Consider the following 22471-nt stretch of genomic DNA (forward strand, 5'->3'; position numbering starts at 1 on the left):
TATATCAAATTACAGTTTCACACGTGTAAAGCCAAGAAATGGAAGATTTGTACACTGAAATTTTCTGCTGCTAATCGGGTTTGGTGCGACATCTGGTGGGGGGAGCTATAACAGGATTAGACTATACTCGCTGAAAACATAACACAAGCGTGTTTTGTATATGAACTGCATATTTGTGATTACTAAACATATCTCAGTGTTTTTGCTTATGAAATATGCAATATAATGATGGAACAGAACAATACTTACAAGTTAAAGAGAATCTTGGACTCATCAGGTGTTTTCAGCTGCACCCAAAAATCTGAAGGGCTAATCAAATTTGTGACAACTGCAGCCGAATATTCATTTCCAACGATGACATCGGGATCTGGAATGCTCAAGCATTCTTCAACTTCTTTCTGACTAGATGAAGAGCTGATATTCGCTTGCACTTGATCAGGAGGAGGACACAATGAAGGTAGAGATGTATCATACGAAACAGATGAATACCCCTCAAAGTTTTGGGAATGGTGGATATTCAAGCTAGATGGATTCTCTAGTTGTGAATGTGAGGATACAGAATAGTAAGATGAATCTGATAAAATCTTTTGATGAATTTCGATATCAGGCAAAGGGTTTTGACCAGAACAACTAGGAACGGAATCCAAATTTTTTTCAAAGGATTGCGAAAAAATATCGGGTCTCAACTGCGAATTCAATAACGATGGTCTGCGCTCACATTCTAGTTGGTTATCTGATTTTTCTGAGGATGCGGACTCAGTAAGAGGTTCATGCTTTGTTATTGATTGAATGTTACATTCATCAACAATTTCGGATGTGCCAGCACTCGAACAGCCATCTCCAACAAGAGGTGAATACTGAAACAATAAAAATAAAAATCAAACTATAACTTTTTTTTCCAAATACAGTCAAATTGTCAATTTTAAAAATCAGAAGTAATTGATAGTTGCATTTGTAAATTGAGAAAAATTTTAAATGTACTCGCATACCTGCCAACTCTGGAGAATGAGAATTCAGGAGGTTTTTGAGCAGATCCAAATTCCATACGAAAATAAATATGAGAGGGATTTTTGAAAAGAAAAATGTATGTTGGGATTTTTCCCCTTTGCAAAAACATAACATCTTGCAAGCCATTGCCGATCAGCACCAAGTCAACATTCATAGCCAACCAGTAGGTTGAATTATAAGTCATTAGTTCTCTAAAGTGAAATCATGCCAACAAAAGCAAAATCGCCATCGGGCACGAAACAGGACATATGTCCAAAGGAAATACAACAAGTCATCTCGCGAATTTTGGATGCTGAAAGGTGGAATTGAGACGATGGCTGTTTGGTGAATTTTGTCTTTCCCTCAACAATGCAATGGCATCAATTTACATTATGATTGAAACATCATATCCTGGATAAAAAATGAAAACAATTTTTTTCTGGGCAAATTTTTGAGGGAATGATTTTTTCCCCTCAAAAGTATAGGGATTTTTTACAATCACTGCAAATTCAGGGGAGATTAAGAATTTTTCGGGAGTTCGGGAGATCATAGGTGTAAATAGATCAGGGTTCATACAAAAATGGATGGATCTATGTGGGAGGGATGATTCCTCCCAAGGGAAATGTGACAATTCGTGAAATTTTCGGATCTTCTATGCGATATTATTGCATTCAATAAATCTGTTGAAAATCACCTGTATTAACGTTTTTGATTGAATTTAGAATTTAATACTGTTAAGGCATATCTTTAGACACAATATTTACACCACTAACTGTTAATAAAATAAAAATTATATTGTATTTCAATCTTAAGTTAATATTTTGAGGAGAAATTAAAAAAAAAATCATTATTTTTATCAACTCTGGAGAATGGTCTGATTTGTTCAAGTATGGAAAAATGTTTACCTCGCTTTCTGAGACAGATTCATTGACATCTAATACCTCATCGCATAGTGGGGTGATGATGTTGAGAGCCGTAAATAGCTTGTCACTGATGTTCTCCAAATAATCATAGAAATCTTTATACGCATTAGGACCGAGGTTGCTTTCTTCTAGAACTGACCTTGATTTCTCACTGAGCTGGAAATTAAAAAATTAAAAAACTTTTGATTAATGCATTTTCTAAAAAATTTTTTCTTCAAAAATTACACAAGTACATCTTCCAATCACTGCTTGTTGACAAAACCGTTTTGAAATTTCCCAAAACCTTTCAATACATAAAAATTCCTAATTTTCCTAAATTTCCATTCAACTGCAGAGTTTAGACAAATAACGGTCTATGTTACATTTTACAAAATTGGCTTTTTGACTCATATAGCTTCCATTACAGGTTCCTTAAGTTAGTTCCTGGAGAAACCCGCATATTCCATTATTATGCAATTTTAAACAACTGCAATAATCAGTTCTATAATTGGAACCATAGTCTATATTGCCATTGCAGCTCAGTTACCTTCCTAGATAGAAAAACGGTCAATGTAACTCTCAGGTGAAAAAATTTTCCCTTTTTCAGCGATATGATTTAATCATGTCTCCTGTAAAATTTTGAAAAAAAGTGACATAGACTATTATATATATATATATTCATCCGGACACTTTAACTATTGTTCAGGAACTTGTGCCATGACTCTCGTTTTGGATCCACAAAAAATAGAAAATTGCCACAGCCATGCATGATTTTGATGAATTTACTTACTTCTGTATAAAAAGAATGATCGACGAAGTTAAATTGACAAAATGATAGCCATTATTGCACATCAGAATCGGGGTACAAAGAACATCGGCAACTGAATTGGCTGTAAGAACGCTAAAAGAATAGTGGTAACCTACCACTCAAGCTAATCAGCTTCTTTACCGCACACCACCTCCAGTTATGTATTGCCATTTGGCAATTTCCAACCAGTTGGAGTTTGTGGGGAATGAAGTCGCCATCCATCAATGGTTGTCCCAGGCTCTGTAGGTAAAGAACTTGTTTCTCTGATGTCTTTGCCTGGATTCGAACTTGTGTGTCTTGACGGTAACCTTTGTAGTGGAAGATGAGCATCTTACCACTGCATCACTCGAGCACAAGGAAGCTAATCAGCTGTACTTTGTAAATATTTAAATACAGGGCTCACAAATCTTCAGTGTTAGCTTCGGAAAAATGCTTGAAACAGAACAGGCACCAAATCATGGCAATATGCTGTAGCGCTCCCTCCAATAAATATCTTATATGTTGATATTGTTATCTAATAAATGTAGCTGCTTACTCTAACGCAAATTTTATTTCTTATTTCCAAGTGAATCTATTGCCCTTATGAACCAATAACCAAAAAATAGGTCTACTCACTAGAGGAAGTAGCCCCCCGCTATTCTGTCTCACCCATTCGAGTTTTGGGATCAATCCTCTATCCCTGTGCACTTTGCGAGTAATGGTGAAACATGATTAAATCACAACTTGTAATTCTTTTGAGTGATGTCACAGGGAGCTATTCTTATACAGCTACTATCAGGGTGAACGTGACTTGGTCTGATAAACAAAAGGGGGTGACACATGAGCCCAAGTGGAACATGAAACACCCCACCAACCCTATCCTGAACCATTTTGGAGTTATAGGGCACATTTGATTATGGGCGAAAAATGTATCAAGTCTGAAAAACCCCAAATTTGAGAAGTTTTCGAAAGGCCTACATACCAAATAAGCACATATTTAGAAAGAGCAAAAAAAAAGGATTCCTATAAGCTTACACCGATTTCATTGAAACATCTGGATTCAATGGCCAGCTACAAGTGTTCAAAGATTAGCAAAGTTCAAAATCAAATTGTTGACAAAATTTTTAATCACAGATTCTGCAAACAATGTTCTAGCTTTAGCTAGAACCCGATAACTTTTGCAGAACCGGTCAAATGTACCAAAAACTTGTCCATTGCACCAGCTTTTGAAATAGCCTATAATGAACCACATTGATGATCTAGTTCAGGAGAAATTTAACCTTTTGGGGTGGGATGAAAATGGTGAATGAACGCCAGAACTTTGCCACTGGACTTATCCCGTTGCCAAGATCTCTTCCAGCCCAGCTTTGTGGCAGAATCTGGAACACTTTATTTTGTGTCAAAAGAAAAGAAAAAAGAACAAACAAAAAATTTTTACAACATATTTTTCCAGGAGTTGGAGAAAAGTTTCTGGGGTTCGTTAAGATGAATGAATGTACGTATATTAGGATGGAGGTAAATTTTAAAAGCAATGGGAGGGGGGCCCAGGCCATCTCATCTGTTATCTTACACTTGCCATATTATATACACAGAATACAAAAAAAAAAAAAAAATGAAAATCTTATTGTGAAATATAAAATATGCATCAGAGCAAGTCATCTTGCTTAACACCTTATTGGTGAGCAAATGGGTTTGATAACTTGCAGACAGCATCAGTTTAATCGCATCGAATTCATGATGAAAATGGTGTCATCTTACAGAATTTTTTCTGTTCCTTCCTAATATATGCTTAGTTTGCACATAGGTCTTGCAGAAACTTCACAAATTCTGGTCCTATCAGACTTGATGCATTTGTCTTCTATAATTGAATATCCCGAATAACTTGAAAACGGTTCAAGACGGGACAGAGTTGGCAGGGTGTTTAATGTTCCACTTGGGATCATCTAGCATCCCCCACCTTCGTTTGGCAGAACAGGTCAACTTCACTCTGGATATATAGCCAAGTTTCGCCAACTTGGAGTGTCCTGGAACAGCTTTGGTATAAGGGACACACCAACTTGGCGACTTTTTTCTGACAATATGTTGCCAGCGCCGGAATACTGTGGTCTTCTGCGTTGCCTTTGCCTGCTGGGTTGTCGTTGTTCTAGAATGTTCTTTGTTAAAAAAATAAAGCAAGATGGCACTGGTGGTTGTTTTCTATTGTTTCTAGAGCGTCTTTTAAAACTTCCAACTGCCAGTTTCAAACGTGTCTTCATTCTCTCTCTCTTTTTCTTCCAAATGACGTCACCTTATAGCCGTGGCGTTTTGAATGATTTGAAAAATCGTTGTAGATTAGTTCATTTGGAACAGCTTCGGTTCCGTTCATTTTCTCTTCCTTCCGTATATATATAATGTAGTGTGTGGGTCAGATTAATAATTGGATATCGCTTCCCTCAGGTTGTACCTTTAATATTTCCCAAATTATTTATTCTTTTCTACATACAGGATGCCCCTGTATCCTTTTTATTTATTTTTCTTATTTATTTTATTTAAAAGAACCTGGATTCCCGGAAAGAGAATCCGGGTTTTAATTAATAATACATAGAATATATTTATTTATACAACATGCAGGACCGTTGTTTATTTGAAAGAATCTAGGGCTGTACTACCTGCTCATGCTTATTCTCATCCGATCCGAATTATAAGCATGACGTTAAGAATAATCCGAAAAACGATACCAAGGAATTATTGTTAGGCTCACTCCTTAACATCACGTCACGTGAAAATCAAAGAAATCGCTTTCTACACAGGGAAAAGCGATTTTTCCCTTTGGCCGATCGACCACTGGCCAATCAAAATTAAGCTTGGGATATACAACTACTACTATACATTTACTGAATTTTTTGTTCAGCGACGGTGGCAAAGCAATTCATTTTTAATGCACGTGCAGAACATTTGTTGTTGTTTTCTTTCCACATTCTTTAACGTCAAAAATGGAAGGTGTTAGCGGGCTATCGGCTAGATACTTTTTTTTTATTTTTTTAAATGGGGAGAATGGAAAAGAAAAGGAGTATATGTGTGTGAAGAGTTATTTCTATAAAATTAAAATATATTTTACAGCGTGTAAATATTATTCAGAAGGACATTTCAGCATTCTAATTAATTTGTTGAAGTTCTTTAAGCCGTACTTCATAAGAAACTACGAAAATCACATTGGAATAAAAATGTGTTGTTGTCCTCCATTGCCTATTTTGATGGACGTGAGTGATTATTACTTTGCCTCATTTATCTTATACATATATATATAATTTTATGATAATATAATTGTATCATCGAGAAATATACCGTGAAAAAAAATCTCGCGGAAAAAATATAGCTGTAGAGGGAATTATATCGTTATATCGACTATCCTTGTAGCGAGGTTTCACTGTATACTACACTTGGATTTCTAATTGAATCAGCCGATGAAATTGCATTGTTTTCTTTCATCTAGTAATGTGAATTTCCAAGTTCAGGAAATAAATTTTTAATTTTTCGTATTTTCTACTCGTCATTGCGAGTAGAAAATACGATCATTCAATGCTTAAGAAGTGGGTCTGCCCTATCCTTATCGTCATACGAATATTCGGAGAAATACAATGCTTGTTTTCGGAGGGAGAATGCCACTAGTACGGAAATTTCCCTTTCATGCTTATATTGTCATAATCAGCGCAGATACGGATCGGATTCCTGATAAGCATGAAGAAATAGTACAGCCCCTGGATTCCCGGAAAGAGTCCAGGTTTTAATTTATAATTATTTTTATTATTATAATTATGGTTGTTGGTTTTATCATGTTTAGGCTTGCTTGAGCGTCAATAGCTTCCTACAGCCTCATATCATATTCATTAACCCAGAAATCATATTTCTAATCCAGATCTTATGTGTTTTCATTTCTCTTGTGTTTCATGATATTTTTCATATTGTTTCCATTATTTTCTATGCTGGTGATTTTTTTTTTTCGGCGCACGTAATGTGTCTAACGGCCTCGGCGACTTTTGATGGGGTCGTCGGACATGTTTGGCGCCGAAAATCGCCAACCTGTCCCTTATACCGAAGCTGTTCCCTTTTCCCTTCATGCGGGCAATTGCTCCTTAGAAATAGTCACATAATGAGTCAGTTTCAGCAATATGATCCAAAACAAAAAGTTAATTATTTAGCAAACTAAACATACATGTTTCACGAAAATGAATGAAATTTATTAAAATTACAATGGTATTACCTTCGAGGAAAGTTCTTGAAGCGTTTTCGAAACATAATTAGCATCCTCCACAACATCTTCGACTTTTTTAGTGATTCTTCGCTTGAAATTCTTTACATAAGCAGTGTCATTAGCCTTGCTCATGATCTCATTAGTAAATATATATTTATTTAACAAATCATTTTACAAATTTACATTTACATTACATAAATGAATGAAACCTTCGAGAAACGGTAAATTTACTAAAGAATATCCACAACAACATGTGTGGAAAAATGACAACTGAAACTGAATCATTTATCGAGACGGCTTGAACATCACGATTATACTTTTTTTCTTCAGTGATATATATTTAATTAACAATTTATTGAAAAAAATAGAAATTGCCATTTTATTCATTTACATCTAAGATTTAATTATTAATTCCATGTTGTTTTTTTCGAAAACATTCGCGAATTATATATTAAATTACATTTATTTATGTCAGTGGAAGTGGCAACAGGAGATATCATCAATTCTTGTGTACGACTTTATAGCTGATAAATTTTATAGGGAGCTTTCCAGGTATGTATTTATTACGCACAAATTAAATTACTTCTGATTAATAAATTAATTAATTGTGAAAACTGTAAATGGCAATGATCGCTGATTTTTAAAATTTGTGTTTAGGTTTAATTTTATGCATATAATAAATAAATTCATTTTGTTTATTGGCGCCGTTATATGTTTGTGGTTTGTTTACATTTGTGACAGCTAAGATAAGTGAGCTCAGTGGTATGTTATTAGTAATTAGGTCCTTTTGTGAGGAGAAATAAATCACGGGGTCGAGTATCTATATTATGTTGTGGCTTAAAATTTCGTAATTCTCGATTGATAAGGGTTTTTTCTAGGTAGTGATTACTCAGTGAATTAAGGCTTGATTAGGAGGAATGGTACCGCCCACTCTTTTTCCATAATTGGCGATCTATCAATTCGCTAGTATTGCCAAGATATGGAAGAGTTTACAATAGTTAAAAAAATGGCAAGATTTTGGACAAGGTGCTTGTATTGACTTCATATGTACCAGTGGTTCTTAACCAGAGGTCCATGGACTCGGTGAAGTTTAAGGAATCCGTGACCTTCAATATGAAGACAATCAACATTGTAGAACAAAATGTTATGTTGCCATTATTATATGCTGAATATTATTCTGTAAAGGTGTCAGTGAAGGTCGTAAATTGTTTTACCATCCCTGACCTTCGTCTTATTGGCACGGGTCCTTGGGACATAGAGGTTTGAGAGCCCTAATATTCAGTGAAACCCGCGTATAATGATACTATCTATAATGATAAACCTGCCTGTAATGATATTCTCTTCTTCTCCTCTTCCGCCCCGACAGAATTCCTATTCAAGGAAATAGTGCAAAAGCTCAAACTGTAAGGTACATAAAAGTAATGTCTTAAAAGAAAACCAAACATGCTTAGTTATGACAGTGTTGCATGGACTCGTTATGAATGACATAGACCCTCATGTTCAGTTCACAGCTGATTTCAAAACAAACAATGAACTTTCTTTCGTGGATGTATTAGTGACTAAACGGAAATCACGTTTCCAAACCTCTGTATATCGCAAGCCTTTCTTGGTCTCGCTACCACCTCACTCTAGATCATGTTATCCCATGTAACAGAAACTCTCAGCATTTTGCACATCCGCTCAGATTGGAACACACTAGACTGTGAACTAGAAACCATCAAAGTGATTGCTAAAGACAGGGTTCCACACCAACATCATTGACAAATTAGTAGAAAATTCATGAAACCTACAAGAGGAACTTACTTTGGAAAATACCATAGGGAGACCACTTAAAGAAAGTGTAGTTAAAACTGATTCTCAAAAGTTTAACCTATTTACCATAGATGTGCCAACTAAAAACTTTAGTTTCAAACCCCCCAAAGATGCTATACTGCAGAATAAACAATGGGGCATTTATTACATTCCATACGGTGATTGTCCTCTGGGTTATATAGGACAGACAAGGAGACCCATAAAAATTAGATTAAATGAGCATGCTCGTTGTGTTAAACATCAAGAATGTGAAAAATCGACCATTGCTGCTCACTACTGGCAAGAAAGCCATAGATTTAAATTTCAGAAAGTAGTAGTTTCCCATAAAGTAAAGTACACAACTGATTTAGACTTCTACGAAGGTAGGCCCTTCATATATTCAGGCCTTCAAAATATATATACCTGTATATTGGTAAACGACAATAAACACTCCCAATCGTAATGCCATGGCTAAAGTTCATTACAAGCAGGAATTATAAGAAAATTCAAATAGACTAATCAGATAGTTCCATTTCACAAGCAGCCAATCAGGATGGTAGATAAGACTTATATGCAGGCGTTCAGCTTCATTTTGACATGAGCAGACATGTATTTTTTGTTCCACTTAGCAACCAAGAGTTAAGGTTTGGTATTCCATCCAAGCGGGATCCTTGGTCAGCGAGATAATTTATTCTCTGAAGACGACACCCATAGCTTGTTGAAATGCATAAGGAGTTTTTGTAATTCCCTTTATTTGCCTTCTCCATTGGTGAATTTTTCAGTTATGTCTGTTTCTTGTTAAGCTGGTGCTGCCACGTCTTTCATGTTTTGAAGTAAAGATGGTGAATGCTTGAATTTTCATGGTGTGTAAAAATCATGATGTTGAAGTTCTGCCTGCTCTCTGCAGAGAGACTTTTTTCAAATGGAAGACCAACTAACACTTGTGCCTCAAAGTTGGAAAATTGCAGAATACCAACTTCAGTTGACCATCACTAAGCTGCCAACAGGGTTTGAACCTATCTACATAGTGATAGGAGATCGGTGCATGGCAGTGGTGAAAAACATCTCAAAGCACTTGTTGGCATTGTATATAGCGTGTCGAAATGCGTAAGGAGTTTTTGTAATTTCGTTTATTTGCCTTTTCCGTAGGTGAATTTTTCTGAGTTTTATTAGGCAAAGTTTATCTATTCTTCCATAAACAGATATAACTCAGACAACATAAACATGTTATGGTCATGCATACACACGCAACACATTTGTGCTTGCAACCAATTCGTTAGAAATTTCACAGAGAATGTGTATGAGGTGCATGTACTGTTACGTAAATAGTAGTCAGCATGTGGACACCACAATCTAAGGTTGCAAACACTATTATGGGAATTTTTACTGCTGAACATTTCCAGTCAGTTGAGGGCTTGTTGCAAAATGATGCCAAACATCCGGCTTTGGGGTTGTGCACATCAGTTAAATAACCACATGTCATTTGAAAGCATTTTGAAATGGAAGTAAGTTTTTAAAGTCATCTCTGGATGGAAAAATTGGGACAGACTGTATCTTATGTTTCTGTGTCTATTTTTATCTTTGCAGTAGCTCTCTTTTTATTGAAAGACTGATGAAGGATGGGATAGCTAATGAGCAAGCAGGTGCCTCTCTGCAATGACAGCAGTGTTCAACTCAGGTTCCTCGGACCAGATGATGTCTTAGAAGTCAAAAAACTCTGTACAGAATGGTTTCCTATCAAGTAAACTCAAAAACTTTTTCTTCTACCCTTCAGAAAATGGAGTGCACGACTTTCTTTTTGCGGGCCAAGTTTGGCCCGTAAAAGTTATTTAAAAAAAAAAAAGGGTATCGATATCGGCATGACATTCTTAATGATTTGTTTTAATTTATGAGCAGTCAGTTAATTTTAATTTTAAAAATCATGATTTTTTTTTCATATGCTGATGTTACAACATAAGTATAATATATTAAAAGAACATATGTGTAAAAAAAAAAAAAATCAAAATAAATTTTATGTTTGTTTATTCACATTTATTTGATTTCGTTTTTAGTTTCATTTGAAAATTTACTTTTGCAGATATCCTGACAGTTGGTACAAAGATATCACCTCAAGCAACAAATTTTTTTCGCTAGCTGCTGTATATAGGGTTCGCATCATAGGTCTCGTAGTCGCAGAAATAAAATCTCAGTCCAAATGCAATAAAGAAGTGAGTAAAAGTTCCTAACGGATTATTGCGTGCATATAAAATCGAACCTTGCTATAGCAAAATACTACTCTACATGTAACATGTTTGATCCCATCAAAGTGAGTAAAACAGCTTCAAAATTTTATTGGTGATATGAAATAATTGCCTCTCGGCACCTTAATTTTTAAGTTATGAAGGTGCAACTATTCGTGGATTTTATAATTTATATAGGTTTACCTTATTTTCAGCTATCTATCAGCTGAACTACATGATATAATGATCGACACACGCTCACATACGACTAGTTTGCAGATCTATGTTCAAATATAAGAGATGGCATAAAAGAATAGCTGGTTGAAATTAGCTTTATATAGAAATTATTGCAACTTTTTTTTTTTCCAACCGATTCTAGTCAATGCAAATTTGTAAATTTTTATTTATTTTACTGGACACAATACTAATGAGCTGAATATTTTTTCTACAAAACGTTGGTGAAGTGAAAGAAACAACAAGTAGTGAGAAGGTCTGGATTTGCCATTTTTGAAATTGCATCAATTTTTACTGACTATCTTGTAACGTGCCGATGATCCCCCAGCGTAAAAGTCCGTAGTCGCCGTCACGTGATCTGTTTTTTGCGTCATAAATAATGTTACTACTCATCGGCACCGGTGATCGTATGGCGATGATCAAGGCCGATCGTGATGTCCGCCTGCGATCACATGCAAATGAGGCAACCTTGAAGCCGATTAGCTTGCTTAGACACGTGCGGTCGGAAGTTTTTCCTTAAATACCGGCCGTACGTTGTAACAATGCTCTCTCACTCCGTGTTCATCCTTTGTTTGTTCTTTTCAACTGAAGCCCTCTAGTAGGACGGTTCACCGTCTTGCTACCGTATCCATTGGCCTTAGGCTGGGAAGCTAAGCTGATAATTAGTTAAAATGCAATGATTTACAGTGTTTGAATCCGTTTCCCGGCAGGTCCGGAATCGAAAAAATTAATTAATCTTCACAGTCAAAATTCTTCATTGCTGATCAAGGTGGTCTGGCCCTCAACCGAGAGGCCCCCTGTAACTGATCAAGGTGGTCCGGCCCTCAACCGAGAGACCTTCACTGATACTTATGGGGAAAAGCTACGTCGAAGTGACTAACAACATCGGATATCCGATCAGCATAAAAGTTTGACTGTTGATGATCATCAATTGGTGAGCCAGTATCTTTCTGTTAATGTTAAATAGAGGGCTCCATGTTGTACTAATCTATTGTTAAAATTGACTAACTTTATATTGAATTTAATAAATAATATTTCATGCGAAGGTTTATTTGCAATCATTTTCCACTTGCCGTTTGCCATCTTATTACTGGATATTTCGAACCGGGCAAGCAACTCCCATAAGGGACGTTGCAATCTGTATGGCCTTATCAGATGCAAGGCTCGATGCTAAAATAATTTCAGGGCTTTTTAGCCCCGATTTTATATATTTTGTTAGGGAAATTGACATCCAAAGATTCATGCATTATCACAGAGTATGCAGGAATGCTGAAAAGTACCAACTCGCCAATGAAAGTTCAGAAAATCCCAGAATTCATGAAAATTCAATATTAACCATTTAAAGGCCAATGTTCTGTAAATGGAACATAGTTTTTATTTACAAAAATATCAGATAAAAATTGATTCAAATATTTCCAGTTTTTTAGCATCTATAGACGAGAGTTCGAAGTATTTTTTGAAATAAATTCGTAAGCTTCAGGTTGATATAAACATTTTTGACAGAATTTTGAAATTTGACATTTTTGGGGCATTTTTTTCCCCATTTCGATTAAAATTTGCCAAAATTTCAATTTTGAGATAAATTAAAAATTATTTTGTGTGTTTCTACCACTTAATATATCAATCTAATTAAATCAATTAGTTTTTTGTACTGTTAAACATTAAAGAGCTACGCACGTTCAAAAATGCATGTTCCATTTATGGAACATTGGCCTTTCAAGAGAGCGGGATTCTATAGATATCTAATGTGCAGTGCGCTGCTTCGATTTTTCCCGTTCAAACCCCAGGGTGTTGTCATCATTCGACATCTGTATAGGGGCTAATTCTGGGTAATATGACACAGAGGAATGTGCTTTCTGGGGGTGGATTTTATATGTTGGGTGAGTACATTTTTATTCTTGCATTCTTAGAAATACATGTTTTTGTGAACCACAGACTATTAAAACCGAGTTCAACAATCTTAGATAGTCTTGTTGTGTTCAGCTGAGTGTAACCATATCAAAAAGATATCTCGCATTAGAAGAAGCTGTAAAGATATTTAGAAAATCTCAGATTCTGAATTAGAATATGTAAGTATATACCAGTTAGGTGCTAATGAAAATGGGAACATAACTGATGATATTGTTGAAAATGATCTACTATCAACAGTGCCAACTGATGTATGTGAAATGCTAGATAATTTTGCAACAACGAGGATGAGGTGTTGGAAAACTCCCGAAACGTGTTCTTCAAAAGATGTAGGACAGAAAAAAGGAGCAAAATGTATGTGCAACACTCAAGTTTCAAAAAAAGGTGATAGTTTTGAGCAATCCAAAAAAAAAACTATTGCGTGGGATTAAAAAAAAAATTCTTTCTATAATCTGATCAAAACCTTGGCTCTGGATTTCATTGGAAAAGATTTGCCATATGACCATTATAGCACATTGGATAATTCATTCACAGTTGCGAGAAGCGGATCTTATTTCGCATTTGGAATTCCAAAGAAAAATGACAATGGACCTTCTACGAACAAAGGAGGGGTTTATTTACCCAGGTCCATGTTGTCAACTGCAAAAAAGACGTTGGATCATTTGATGGCCATTATATTGTGTCTGCGACGCAAGGACGATGTGTGGTTTGCCAAAAAAAAACACTATGTATAAATGCTACCAATGAGACAATTAGGTCCATCAAATATATGTTTGCCTTTTATCACAGACATTATAAAAAAAATTGAATTTTCTGCATTCATTTTTATGTTAAAAAAACCAATATATGTTACGAATTTGAATTTGTGGTAGAAAATATAAATTTTCGTGTGATAATTGTACTCCAGAAACAAATAATTGTGAGAATATAGTTGATACCAGTCTCCGCTTTCATCTCTCCCCCAAGTGCCAATGTTCCATTTATGGAACATCGTAAAAAACAAAGAAAAAAAATGTTTTCTTCAAATTTCCTTCCAAGTTGATCAATGTATAGGCATGCAAAGGGCCTCAAATTCCAAATTTCAAAACAATAAGTGACTGTTCATAGTTCGGCCTTTAAATGGTTAATGAGAGAGAAAAACCCAGTATTGATGAAAAATCTCAGAATTAATGAGAGAAAAAAATCCTGGAATTGATGAAAGTCAACGACTTAATGAGTAAAATAATTTCAGAATCGTTGAAAATTCAGAATTAATGAGAAAAAAATCCCAAAAATGCATATGTAATGGGGAAAAAAATCTTAGAATTCAGATGAAAATTCAGAAACTTCAGTGAAAAAATCTCCCAGAATTCATGAAAATTCAGAATTGATGAGAGAAATTATTCCAGAATTGATGGAAATTCCAGAATCAAATCAGCTGTAACTCAGACTCCTTGAAAAAAAATTGTTTTTGTATTTTTTTCACTTCTATTACTGTAAGTGTGGAGCCCAGTGCAACCGCACCTATCGCATACTCCTAAGGGCAGCTCTGGGTCTTATGACAAATTTATGTGCACGTGTGAGAGAACACAAACATCAGACTGGAAAATATTCTGTTATCAATTGATGCATTGGTCACCATTATAATGCCAGGATTACACAAAAGTTTTGTAAAATATCTTTTATCAAACTTTTATAGTGTAATCCCAGGCTAAGAGTGTTTTGCTGCAACATTTGGGCCTAATTGAAAATAAATACGATGGAAAGGTCATGATCCAGGCAGATAGCAGAGCATGAAAATTTTGAGCAAATAATAAGTGACTAATACCAGGACGTTTTAATCTGAAAAATATAAGGAATTTGTTAAATATGTCCTATAAAGAGGTCAGTGGTTATTCTCACATTGGTTCCCATGTGTAGTAAGGGCAGTTCTGGATCCACGATGTCATCAACAACCAACTTCAGGACCAATCAACAGAGAATTCACGCGAGTAAAGGCAAATTTTATATTCTGTAATGAGTTTCATGTTTTCACCGTGTTTATTTGTCTTACGTTGTGCCACTAAAGCATGAAAAGCTATCACTCTATTGGAGGGAAGTGATGAGAAAGCATTGCAGAATGGGGCAACCTTACAATGATTTTCATCACTCAGAATCAATGCTCCTCCTAATTTTTTTCATCTGTGCCGATCTGTTTCATCTACTAAACCTCACATGTACCTCGTCCATATTACTCTGCGGAATTTCTAATGAATTAGTACATGTGGGGATGTACGTGTCCGTGTTGTGAAGCTTGTTTCTGTGTAATGCTTGTTATAGTGCGGTCATCTGCCACATATTTTTCCAACTATGAGTGAAGTGTAATGTTTGAAGATTTTATCGTTGCAGGCCTGTTGCTCTCTGCAGCAAGACTTTTTAATGGAGAGACCAGCTTTCATTCGCACCTCAAAGTGGAAACCACAGAAAATCAACTTCAGCCGACCACCACAGCGTCGATTTGTTTCATCTGTGTGCTATAAGGCAATCTATCATATCCACCCTTGAATGTATTTAGCAGTTTTGCTTGCACCGGATGCATGTTAAACATATAGGGAGCACTGTGTCGCTTATAGTTTCTTAAAACAACTCCTTGAACCCATTTCAAGTAGTTTTTTTTTTTTTTTGTCAGATCTGTAGATTGTCAGTTGGTTGATTTAAACAGCTGTTGTTATGCTGGGTTAACATGTAAATTAGTGGTGGACCATGCCTTCCTGAAACACCCATGATATTGAAAAGATAAGATTGGCTTTCACAGCCATAGTTTATAATAAATTTCATACTTTTTGGGAAGGGGCTGTTATGCCATGTTTCAAGCTTCTTTGAAGCATTCAAAGAAGCTTGGAACATAACATAACCGTCCGAAAGGTATGAAATGTATTACCCATGATATTATTGAGTTTCAGTTGAACTGTTTAACTGAATTATCTTCTTCACTTAATCTTTGTTCCACTTGCGTATTTATAAGATATCTATGCCATGCATTCTTTTTACAGTTGAATTACATTTTGAATTTCACTTGCAAACTTTCTTTCAAAACCAATTTAAACTCATATAAATGTTTTATTGCAGGACCAGGGTCTTCTGTCCTCGCATTTTTCAAAAAAAACTAAAGTGGCCTATATATTGACCCTGGGGGTTGTTCAGGAGTACAGAAGGAACGGCATAGGTCAGTATTCATTTTAATGCCACATTCATTTATTTTAATACTTGAATTTATTTTCTTGCATTCAAACGTAAAAATAACTACTTTGTTACAGCTACCCTGCTGTTGAATAGCTTGGTTAATCATCTGACAAACAGCCCAGAAACGAACAACTGCAAAGCTATCTACTTGCATGTGCTGACATCCAATACTACAGCTATACACTTCTATGAGAGGCGAAGCTTTGCTCTTCATTCGTACCTGCCATTGTATTATTCGGTTCACGGTATAGCCAAAGACGGGTATTCATACGTTCTATACATCAATGGAGGTCACCCTCCTTGGACAGTATTATATCCTTTTATGATAAATATTTTGTTCAAGGTTGTTGTGAACATTGCATGTTTAACCCAATTTATTCCACACATAATACACAGATTTCCTGGGTTTAAAAGAAATTATAAAATGTATGGATCAACTTTTTATTTCACTTACTTACAGTAGCACTCAAAAGTCTTTTTACCACAATTGATTTTTCTACAAATTTATTATTTGAATTTTTTAATGAAATATATCCTATGAAATACAGACACTGAATCTCATTACAAACTATTATGACTCTATCGAAGTCAGTTAATTCTGGAAACGGTGGTATATAACCTAATAAAAAATTGCTCATTGTTACTTTGTAAAATCAAAAAAAAAATCACTTGTATGGTGGGTCAAACGTCTTTGGACACAAACAACTACTAAATAGTCAAATTCATCATGCCATGAGCATTTTAATAATGTAGAATGAGCCATCTCTTTATTGGAAAACCTTTGGATTGTATAACTACTTGCCATGTTTTAGCATACACCCAATGAGTTTGTCTCGGCCAGTGGGTATTTTTTTAATGCTTTTTTCACACAATTGCAAAAAAAAACCCATAGAATTTAAATAATATCTGGCTCAGATTCATCTACCTATTACTACCTATAAGAACCTGTAATAGCTCATTTGTGTATTATATATCACCTATTTATACTGTGGATTGTCTCTTGTCAATGGGGGAACATTAGCGTAATTCTACCTCTCCCTTGCCCTTCTGTAATTAAATAAGAACATTTTTTTCCAATTGGAACACAACCAAACAAGCCCATAATGTTCAGCCAACGTTTTACAAGTGACGCACTTGCAATCAGTCCGTGTTTTGAATTAAATTCATCAGGTTTTTGCCTAGTAGACATTTTGAGGTTCTCTGTTTGCATGCATTTTAATTGTTCTATTTATCTTTTATCTGTTGTCTTCCTTGATCATATTAAAAGAAAATTACACTTTCCCCGAAATTATTAAACATGGTTCCACAAATGTATGAACTGTCTTGAAATACCAAAATCACTTGCCACTTGAGATGGACTTCACTCTATACTTAAAGCCTTAATTATGCTTTCCCGAAAAAAATCTGTGTTTTAGAGTTTTCATTGTGTTCTGCATAATCCTACTACAAATTCATGTTAAATAAGAATTAATTACTTCCATATTTAATGAAATTATATTTGTCAAAACAATAATCAATTCGTTCAGAAATCAAAAATTATACAATAAAAGCTCACTAATCCCAAACAAACAAATTTCAGCTACAGGTGTCGATAAATATCTTCCTTCTGCTTTACATGTATCAAGGTCAGGGCAGTGCATGAAAATGAGTTTGTGCTGCAAACATTATTGCATTTGTCAAAAGACTTTTTAGTGCTACTTAATGTTTATCCTACTCTATATTTTGAGGTCATGACCTTCAAATCACTGTGGAGCAGACAGGAAAACTAAGGAAACAATTTTAACTCTTTTATCTTTCAGATTATGAAAAGTAGATGATTATAAAGAAAAATGATAATAAATAATTATGTAAATTATTTGTTCTGGCATTTCAGTTCTGATTGAAGATGTATCATTTAGTACATAAAAAATTATCTAACCTGGTAACTTACTTTAAAGTAGCATCAATACATAAAGGGCTAAAAGAAATGAGTAAAACATGTTTTGAGCTGTAAAGTGGGATATTTTTCACTTGTGATTCAATCGAAAGGTGTGGGAAATATGGGAAATGAAAAAGCTGAATTAATGAAATATGCAGTTAGTTAATGTGAAAAAAAAAAATAATAAGAGGATAGAAATATATATAAAGGGTTGCCAAAACCAGCAAAGACTGGTAGGTGATCAGAAGTGCCAATTTTGATGCAAAAAAGTCACCAGGTCGGCACTGACCACGCTTATGGAAACTTAACTATTTTCTGTGTGGTCACTAAATTTGAGTCTGAAGACAAATATTTTTTCCAAAATTTATGTCAGCATGTCTACTAACTTCCAAAGTCATGAAAAAATGATGATTATTTAGAACCATTTTTCTCTTCTAAGAAAAAACTATATTTAACTGCTGAGAAAATTTGGCTGGCATCTAGTTTTTTATTGTTTTTTGATTTGTCAAGTCCTGGTGATTACTTAATTGCAGTCGGATTTTCTCAGAATCTATGTGACTGTGTCAAGCAAAATGGAAAGAGGTTCTCAAATCCGGGAAAATATTTTTTCAACTGCTTTCATAAACAAAAGAAAAAAAAAAAAGCTTGGTTCCTAAGAAATTTTGCTGGTACACCAAAATTATTTATCGATCTGTCAAGTCCTGCTACATACTTGAATACAGGGCACATAGCTAACAGCACACATCACAAATTACTGGTGAACCATTGATCCTAGAGGCATACTGCCAACTAGAAAAAGTATGCAAGCGTGATGTATAGACCTTGGTTACATCATTCATATTGCAAGGGGTTGTATATTTATTAAAATTTAAAAAAAACTTTTTATACGGACACCCAGTCCTTTAATTTCTAATTAGAAAGTTGTAGCCCTGTCTCTCCTGATGCCCACAAAAAAAAAATGTTTTTAAGTGCAATATTCTCTGAGAATTAAAAAATGGAGTAAAGTTGGGACGAAAGAGTGCTAAATTTGGGTAAAACAGTTTATCTGTTTGAAGCTGTTCCCCCCCCCCCCCAACTTTCCTCCAATTATTTGAATTCAAATATCTCAGCAAATATTGAACTTAGAAATGCTGATTTTTTTCATTTTTTATTTTGTTGACCCTAAGAGAGACAGATCAACAACTTCCTGATTGGAAGTTAGAGAACATGGCATGTATATGTGAAGTTAATTTTTTGTAATTTAATAACTATTCAACCCCTTGTAATATGAATGACTTATCTGAATTCTACACATTATTTGAATATTTTTTCTAATTGGAAGTATACCTCTAAGATCAGTGGTTTGCCAGTAATTTGTGGTGTATGTGCTGTTAGCTATGCACCCTGTATGTTTGAGAAAAATGTCAGGTACATTTGTCTGTAGAATCTAATTTGAGATTTCATTTTTTGTTGTGTGTATTCTGCGGTTTCTTTATTTTTCTCTCTCGTTATATCTGTCCTGTAAGCTTTTTGTTGTTTGGTTAACTCGCATCCGCACAGATTATATCAGACAATGTGGACGCTTTGTCATGCGCCTTCACCTGTGTTTCTTGCCAAAGAAGATGTACCGTCTGATGCAGTGCCTCACTATGAAACTCTGGTCTGGAACCTGGCGGGCCTGTTGATAGGTTCACGTGCCACTATTCTATAGCATATGTAAGAATAGTTTAACGAAAAAAAAATGGTGAAAATTATTGCATTGGTTATTTGTTTGTATATCTTAGGTATTCACAAGCTATATAACATACGTTTATCTGCTTATTTGCTCATAGAAATGTTTGTTTTTAATCTGTGGAGTAGCGAAGCATCCTTCATAGTCTAGAAGAAAAAGGTTGAGAAATGCTCATTTCCCATAAGTCCAGTGCTTTGCATTGTTTTCCTCCTGAAGTGACTGCAATTTTTCGCCATTATATTATATATCACTACATTATATATATATTTTTTGTATTCTTTGATGACTGATTAAAGAGTAAAGATATCTCTTGGTTTTTCTTTCGCTAAAAAATTTCAGTTATAGCATTTTTGATGGATTGAAATGTGCATTTCTTGTCCTTTTTTTAAATGTGCATTCTAGTCATTTTACCGACTGGATCTAACAACGTCCTTTGTATGACTTTTATAATGATATGCTCAAAAAAACTCATTTTTTTATTTATTCTTTTTTTTCCTTTTCTCGTCTTTCTAGTCATTATGCGTAGGCTAATCTAAAGACGGAATGAGGACTACATTAGTTGAGAGTCCAACCTGATATGGTCTTTTCCGTAACTTGTTTGCTTGGCATGACTGTCATTTTTAGTACCTATTTATTCACATTACTTTCGAAATAGCTTCAGATTATTTAGAATTGTCATTGACAAGTGAAATCATTGTCTCTGTGATCTCGATTTTCTTCAATGGATGAGAAAATTTACATGGAGCAATATATGTATGTGTATGCGAGACATGTTAATCTGTTATCGGGGCCAAATATTGGATAATCTCATCAAAGAGAAAACGGAGCCAATTCCAGTACATCTCTTTGAAATGTGAGGCACGCATCGAGCCAAAGTGCCTACAAATCAATGAGAATTGCTCTACAATAAATTATATCTGGCTGCACATTGAACAAAATAATTTTCATTCCTTTTTGATTGGTCCTTAACATTTCCATTTGTTTCCCTAAGAATGGATTACCCTTTTCTTTCAAAAGATCAAAATAGCCGTTATTTCATTACTCTATAAAAATGCATAACTTTACAATTTTCACTCTTTTTAATTCTGTATGATATGAATCAAAAGATTTCGCCTCATATAAAAAAATTTTCACCTAAAGTGTTATAATGTCTGGAATATGTATCAATAACTTGTGGACGTGTTATAAGCTGTAGTTAAATGCTAATCAGATATTTTGCCTTAAACATCATCATAGTACAAACTTTTATCGTGGAGTGATACGATTGTCGAATTGTTATGATCTCTGTTGTTGTAGCATGATTTGTTATGTTTATGCTGAGAGATTCTGGGTGTTGTGTTATAAAGTCATTCATAATTTTTGAGATGGTTTAGTAATGACTTATTCACTATTTTTTAACCCTCCGTCAGACGCAATGTGCTTGTCAGACACATGGCAAGCTGGTTTTACTTTATTTTTAATTGATGCGCCCAATGGAGGGTTAAATTCATATCTTGAAGCTTTTTTTAATTATTTTTTATGTTTTTACTCTGAGAGTACCTGTTAATGATTCATTTTAACTGAGGAATCAAACTACAGTGAACCATGATTCAACTGCCACCATCCTTTTGCAAAATTTTGCACTCACTATAATGAGTTAGAGGCATTATATCAAATTACTGGTGGACCTGTTGCAATCACTATGTATGGAAGATTATTTTTTAATGAAAAGTTTTATCTGGTGCTAAGCAGAACTATTTGTACTGAATTGGGGGGGGGGGGACATTGCATCAGGTTTTGACTATTTTCCAATTAATTTTCTGAGCAGTGATTCTCAAAGTGTGGCTTCCAGAGGTGTCGCCAAACTCTATCAAGGGCATTACATCGAGCCCAGTGTACAGATGTGTATGACCAGTGGAAATTGGAATTTACCCGACTATATGCACAACGGTTAATGTCATAAGAGCTTCACAAATACATGATCATTAGGAGCGAGGGAGCCACATGTAAATAATGTTATTGCAGTTTCATTATATTCCTTAAGGCAAGGACCCTTGAGTATATGACCATTAAGGGGCAGTGCACTCTCAGGTTAAGAACTAGGATAAGAGTCATGGGTTGGTAAAAGCTAGGATAAGAGTGATGGATAACCATAATGCAATGGATAACCATTGGAACCCATGGGTCAATGAGAAGTGGGAATTAGTGGAACTAGGATAAGAAGGCTGTTGATAATCATTGGACAAGTTAAGTGTGGGGTGATGAAAAAACTAGGATAAGAAAGCAGTGGATAACCATCATGCAAGGAACCCTCAGTTTTGTAAGATGTGTATAACTAGGCAAGGGACATTGGGGTTGAAGAGAACTAGGATAAGAGAGCTGTGTGGATAACCATCACGCAAGCAACCTGCTGGTAATGAGGACTAAAATAAGAGAGCCACGGATAACCATTATGCAAGGAGCTTGTGGGTTAGTGAGAACTAGGATACAAGCCGTGCGTAACTAGGCAAAGGACATGCAGGTTAATTAGAACTAGGATAAGATAACTGTGGATAAGCATTAAGCAAAGGGATCTGCAGGTTTGTGAGAACTGGGATAAGAGC

General features: G+C 35.1%; 2 protein-coding genes across 2 annotated transcripts in view; one reads left to right on the forward strand and one right to left on the reverse strand.

Annotated features, from left to right (window-relative positions):
* The window catches only part of LOC149083680 (uncharacterized), a 46040-nt gene extending 38838 nt beyond the window's left edge, over positions 1-7202 (reverse strand). The window contains exons 1-3 of the mRNA XM_089234165.1: positions 6917-7202; positions 1893-2066; positions 250-857 (exon numbers count right to left, since the gene is read on the reverse strand). Coding sequence (XP_089090291.1) covers positions 250-857; positions 1893-2066; positions 6917-7039 — 905 coding nt within the window. The 5' untranslated portion in view covers positions 7040-7202. The remainder of the gene's footprint in view (positions 1-249; positions 858-1892; positions 2067-6916) is intronic.
* Positions 7203-7415: 213 nt separating this feature from the next.
* Positions 7416-19976, forward strand: Naa60 (N-alpha-acetyltransferase 60). Its single transcript, XM_089234167.1, has 6 exons — positions 7416-7459; positions 10286-10439; positions 10776-10905; positions 16147-16243; positions 16335-16572; positions 19716-19976. Exons 2-6 carry the CDS (start codon positions 10330-10332, stop codon positions 19840-19842), a joined length of 702 nt encoding a protein of 233 aa, XP_089090293.1. The 5' UTR covers positions 7416-7459; positions 10286-10329; the 3' UTR covers positions 19843-19976.
* Positions 19977-22471: the final 2495 nt, after the last annotated feature.

This window comes from Pholcus phalangioides, unplaced genomic scaffold, assembly GCF_987345545.1.
Source record: "Pholcus phalangioides strain wild (caught in Gottingen) unplaced genomic scaffold, Ppha-v1.0 ptg000008l_1, whole genome shotgun sequence".
In the NCBI taxonomy this organism is placed as follows: Eukaryota; Metazoa; Arthropoda; class Arachnida; order Araneae; family Pholcidae; genus Pholcus; species Pholcus phalangioides.

What these genes read in the sequence shown, in the direction of transcription:
- Naa60 (XM_089234167.1), top strand. Translation starts at nt 10,330, where the DNA reads ATGAGCAAGCAGGTGCCTCTCTGCAATGACAGCAGTGTTCAACTCAGG. An exon ending in AGTCCAAATGCAATAAAGAA is followed by an intron (nt 10,906 to 16,146) that starts GTGAGTAAAAGT and finishes GTTTTATTGCAG; the next exon opens with GACCAGGGTCTTCTGTCCTC. An exon ending in GTACAGAAGGAACGGCATAG is followed by an intron (nt 16,244 to 16,334) that starts GTCAGTATTCAT and finishes ACTTTGTTACAG; the next exon opens with CTACCCTGCTGTTGAATAGC.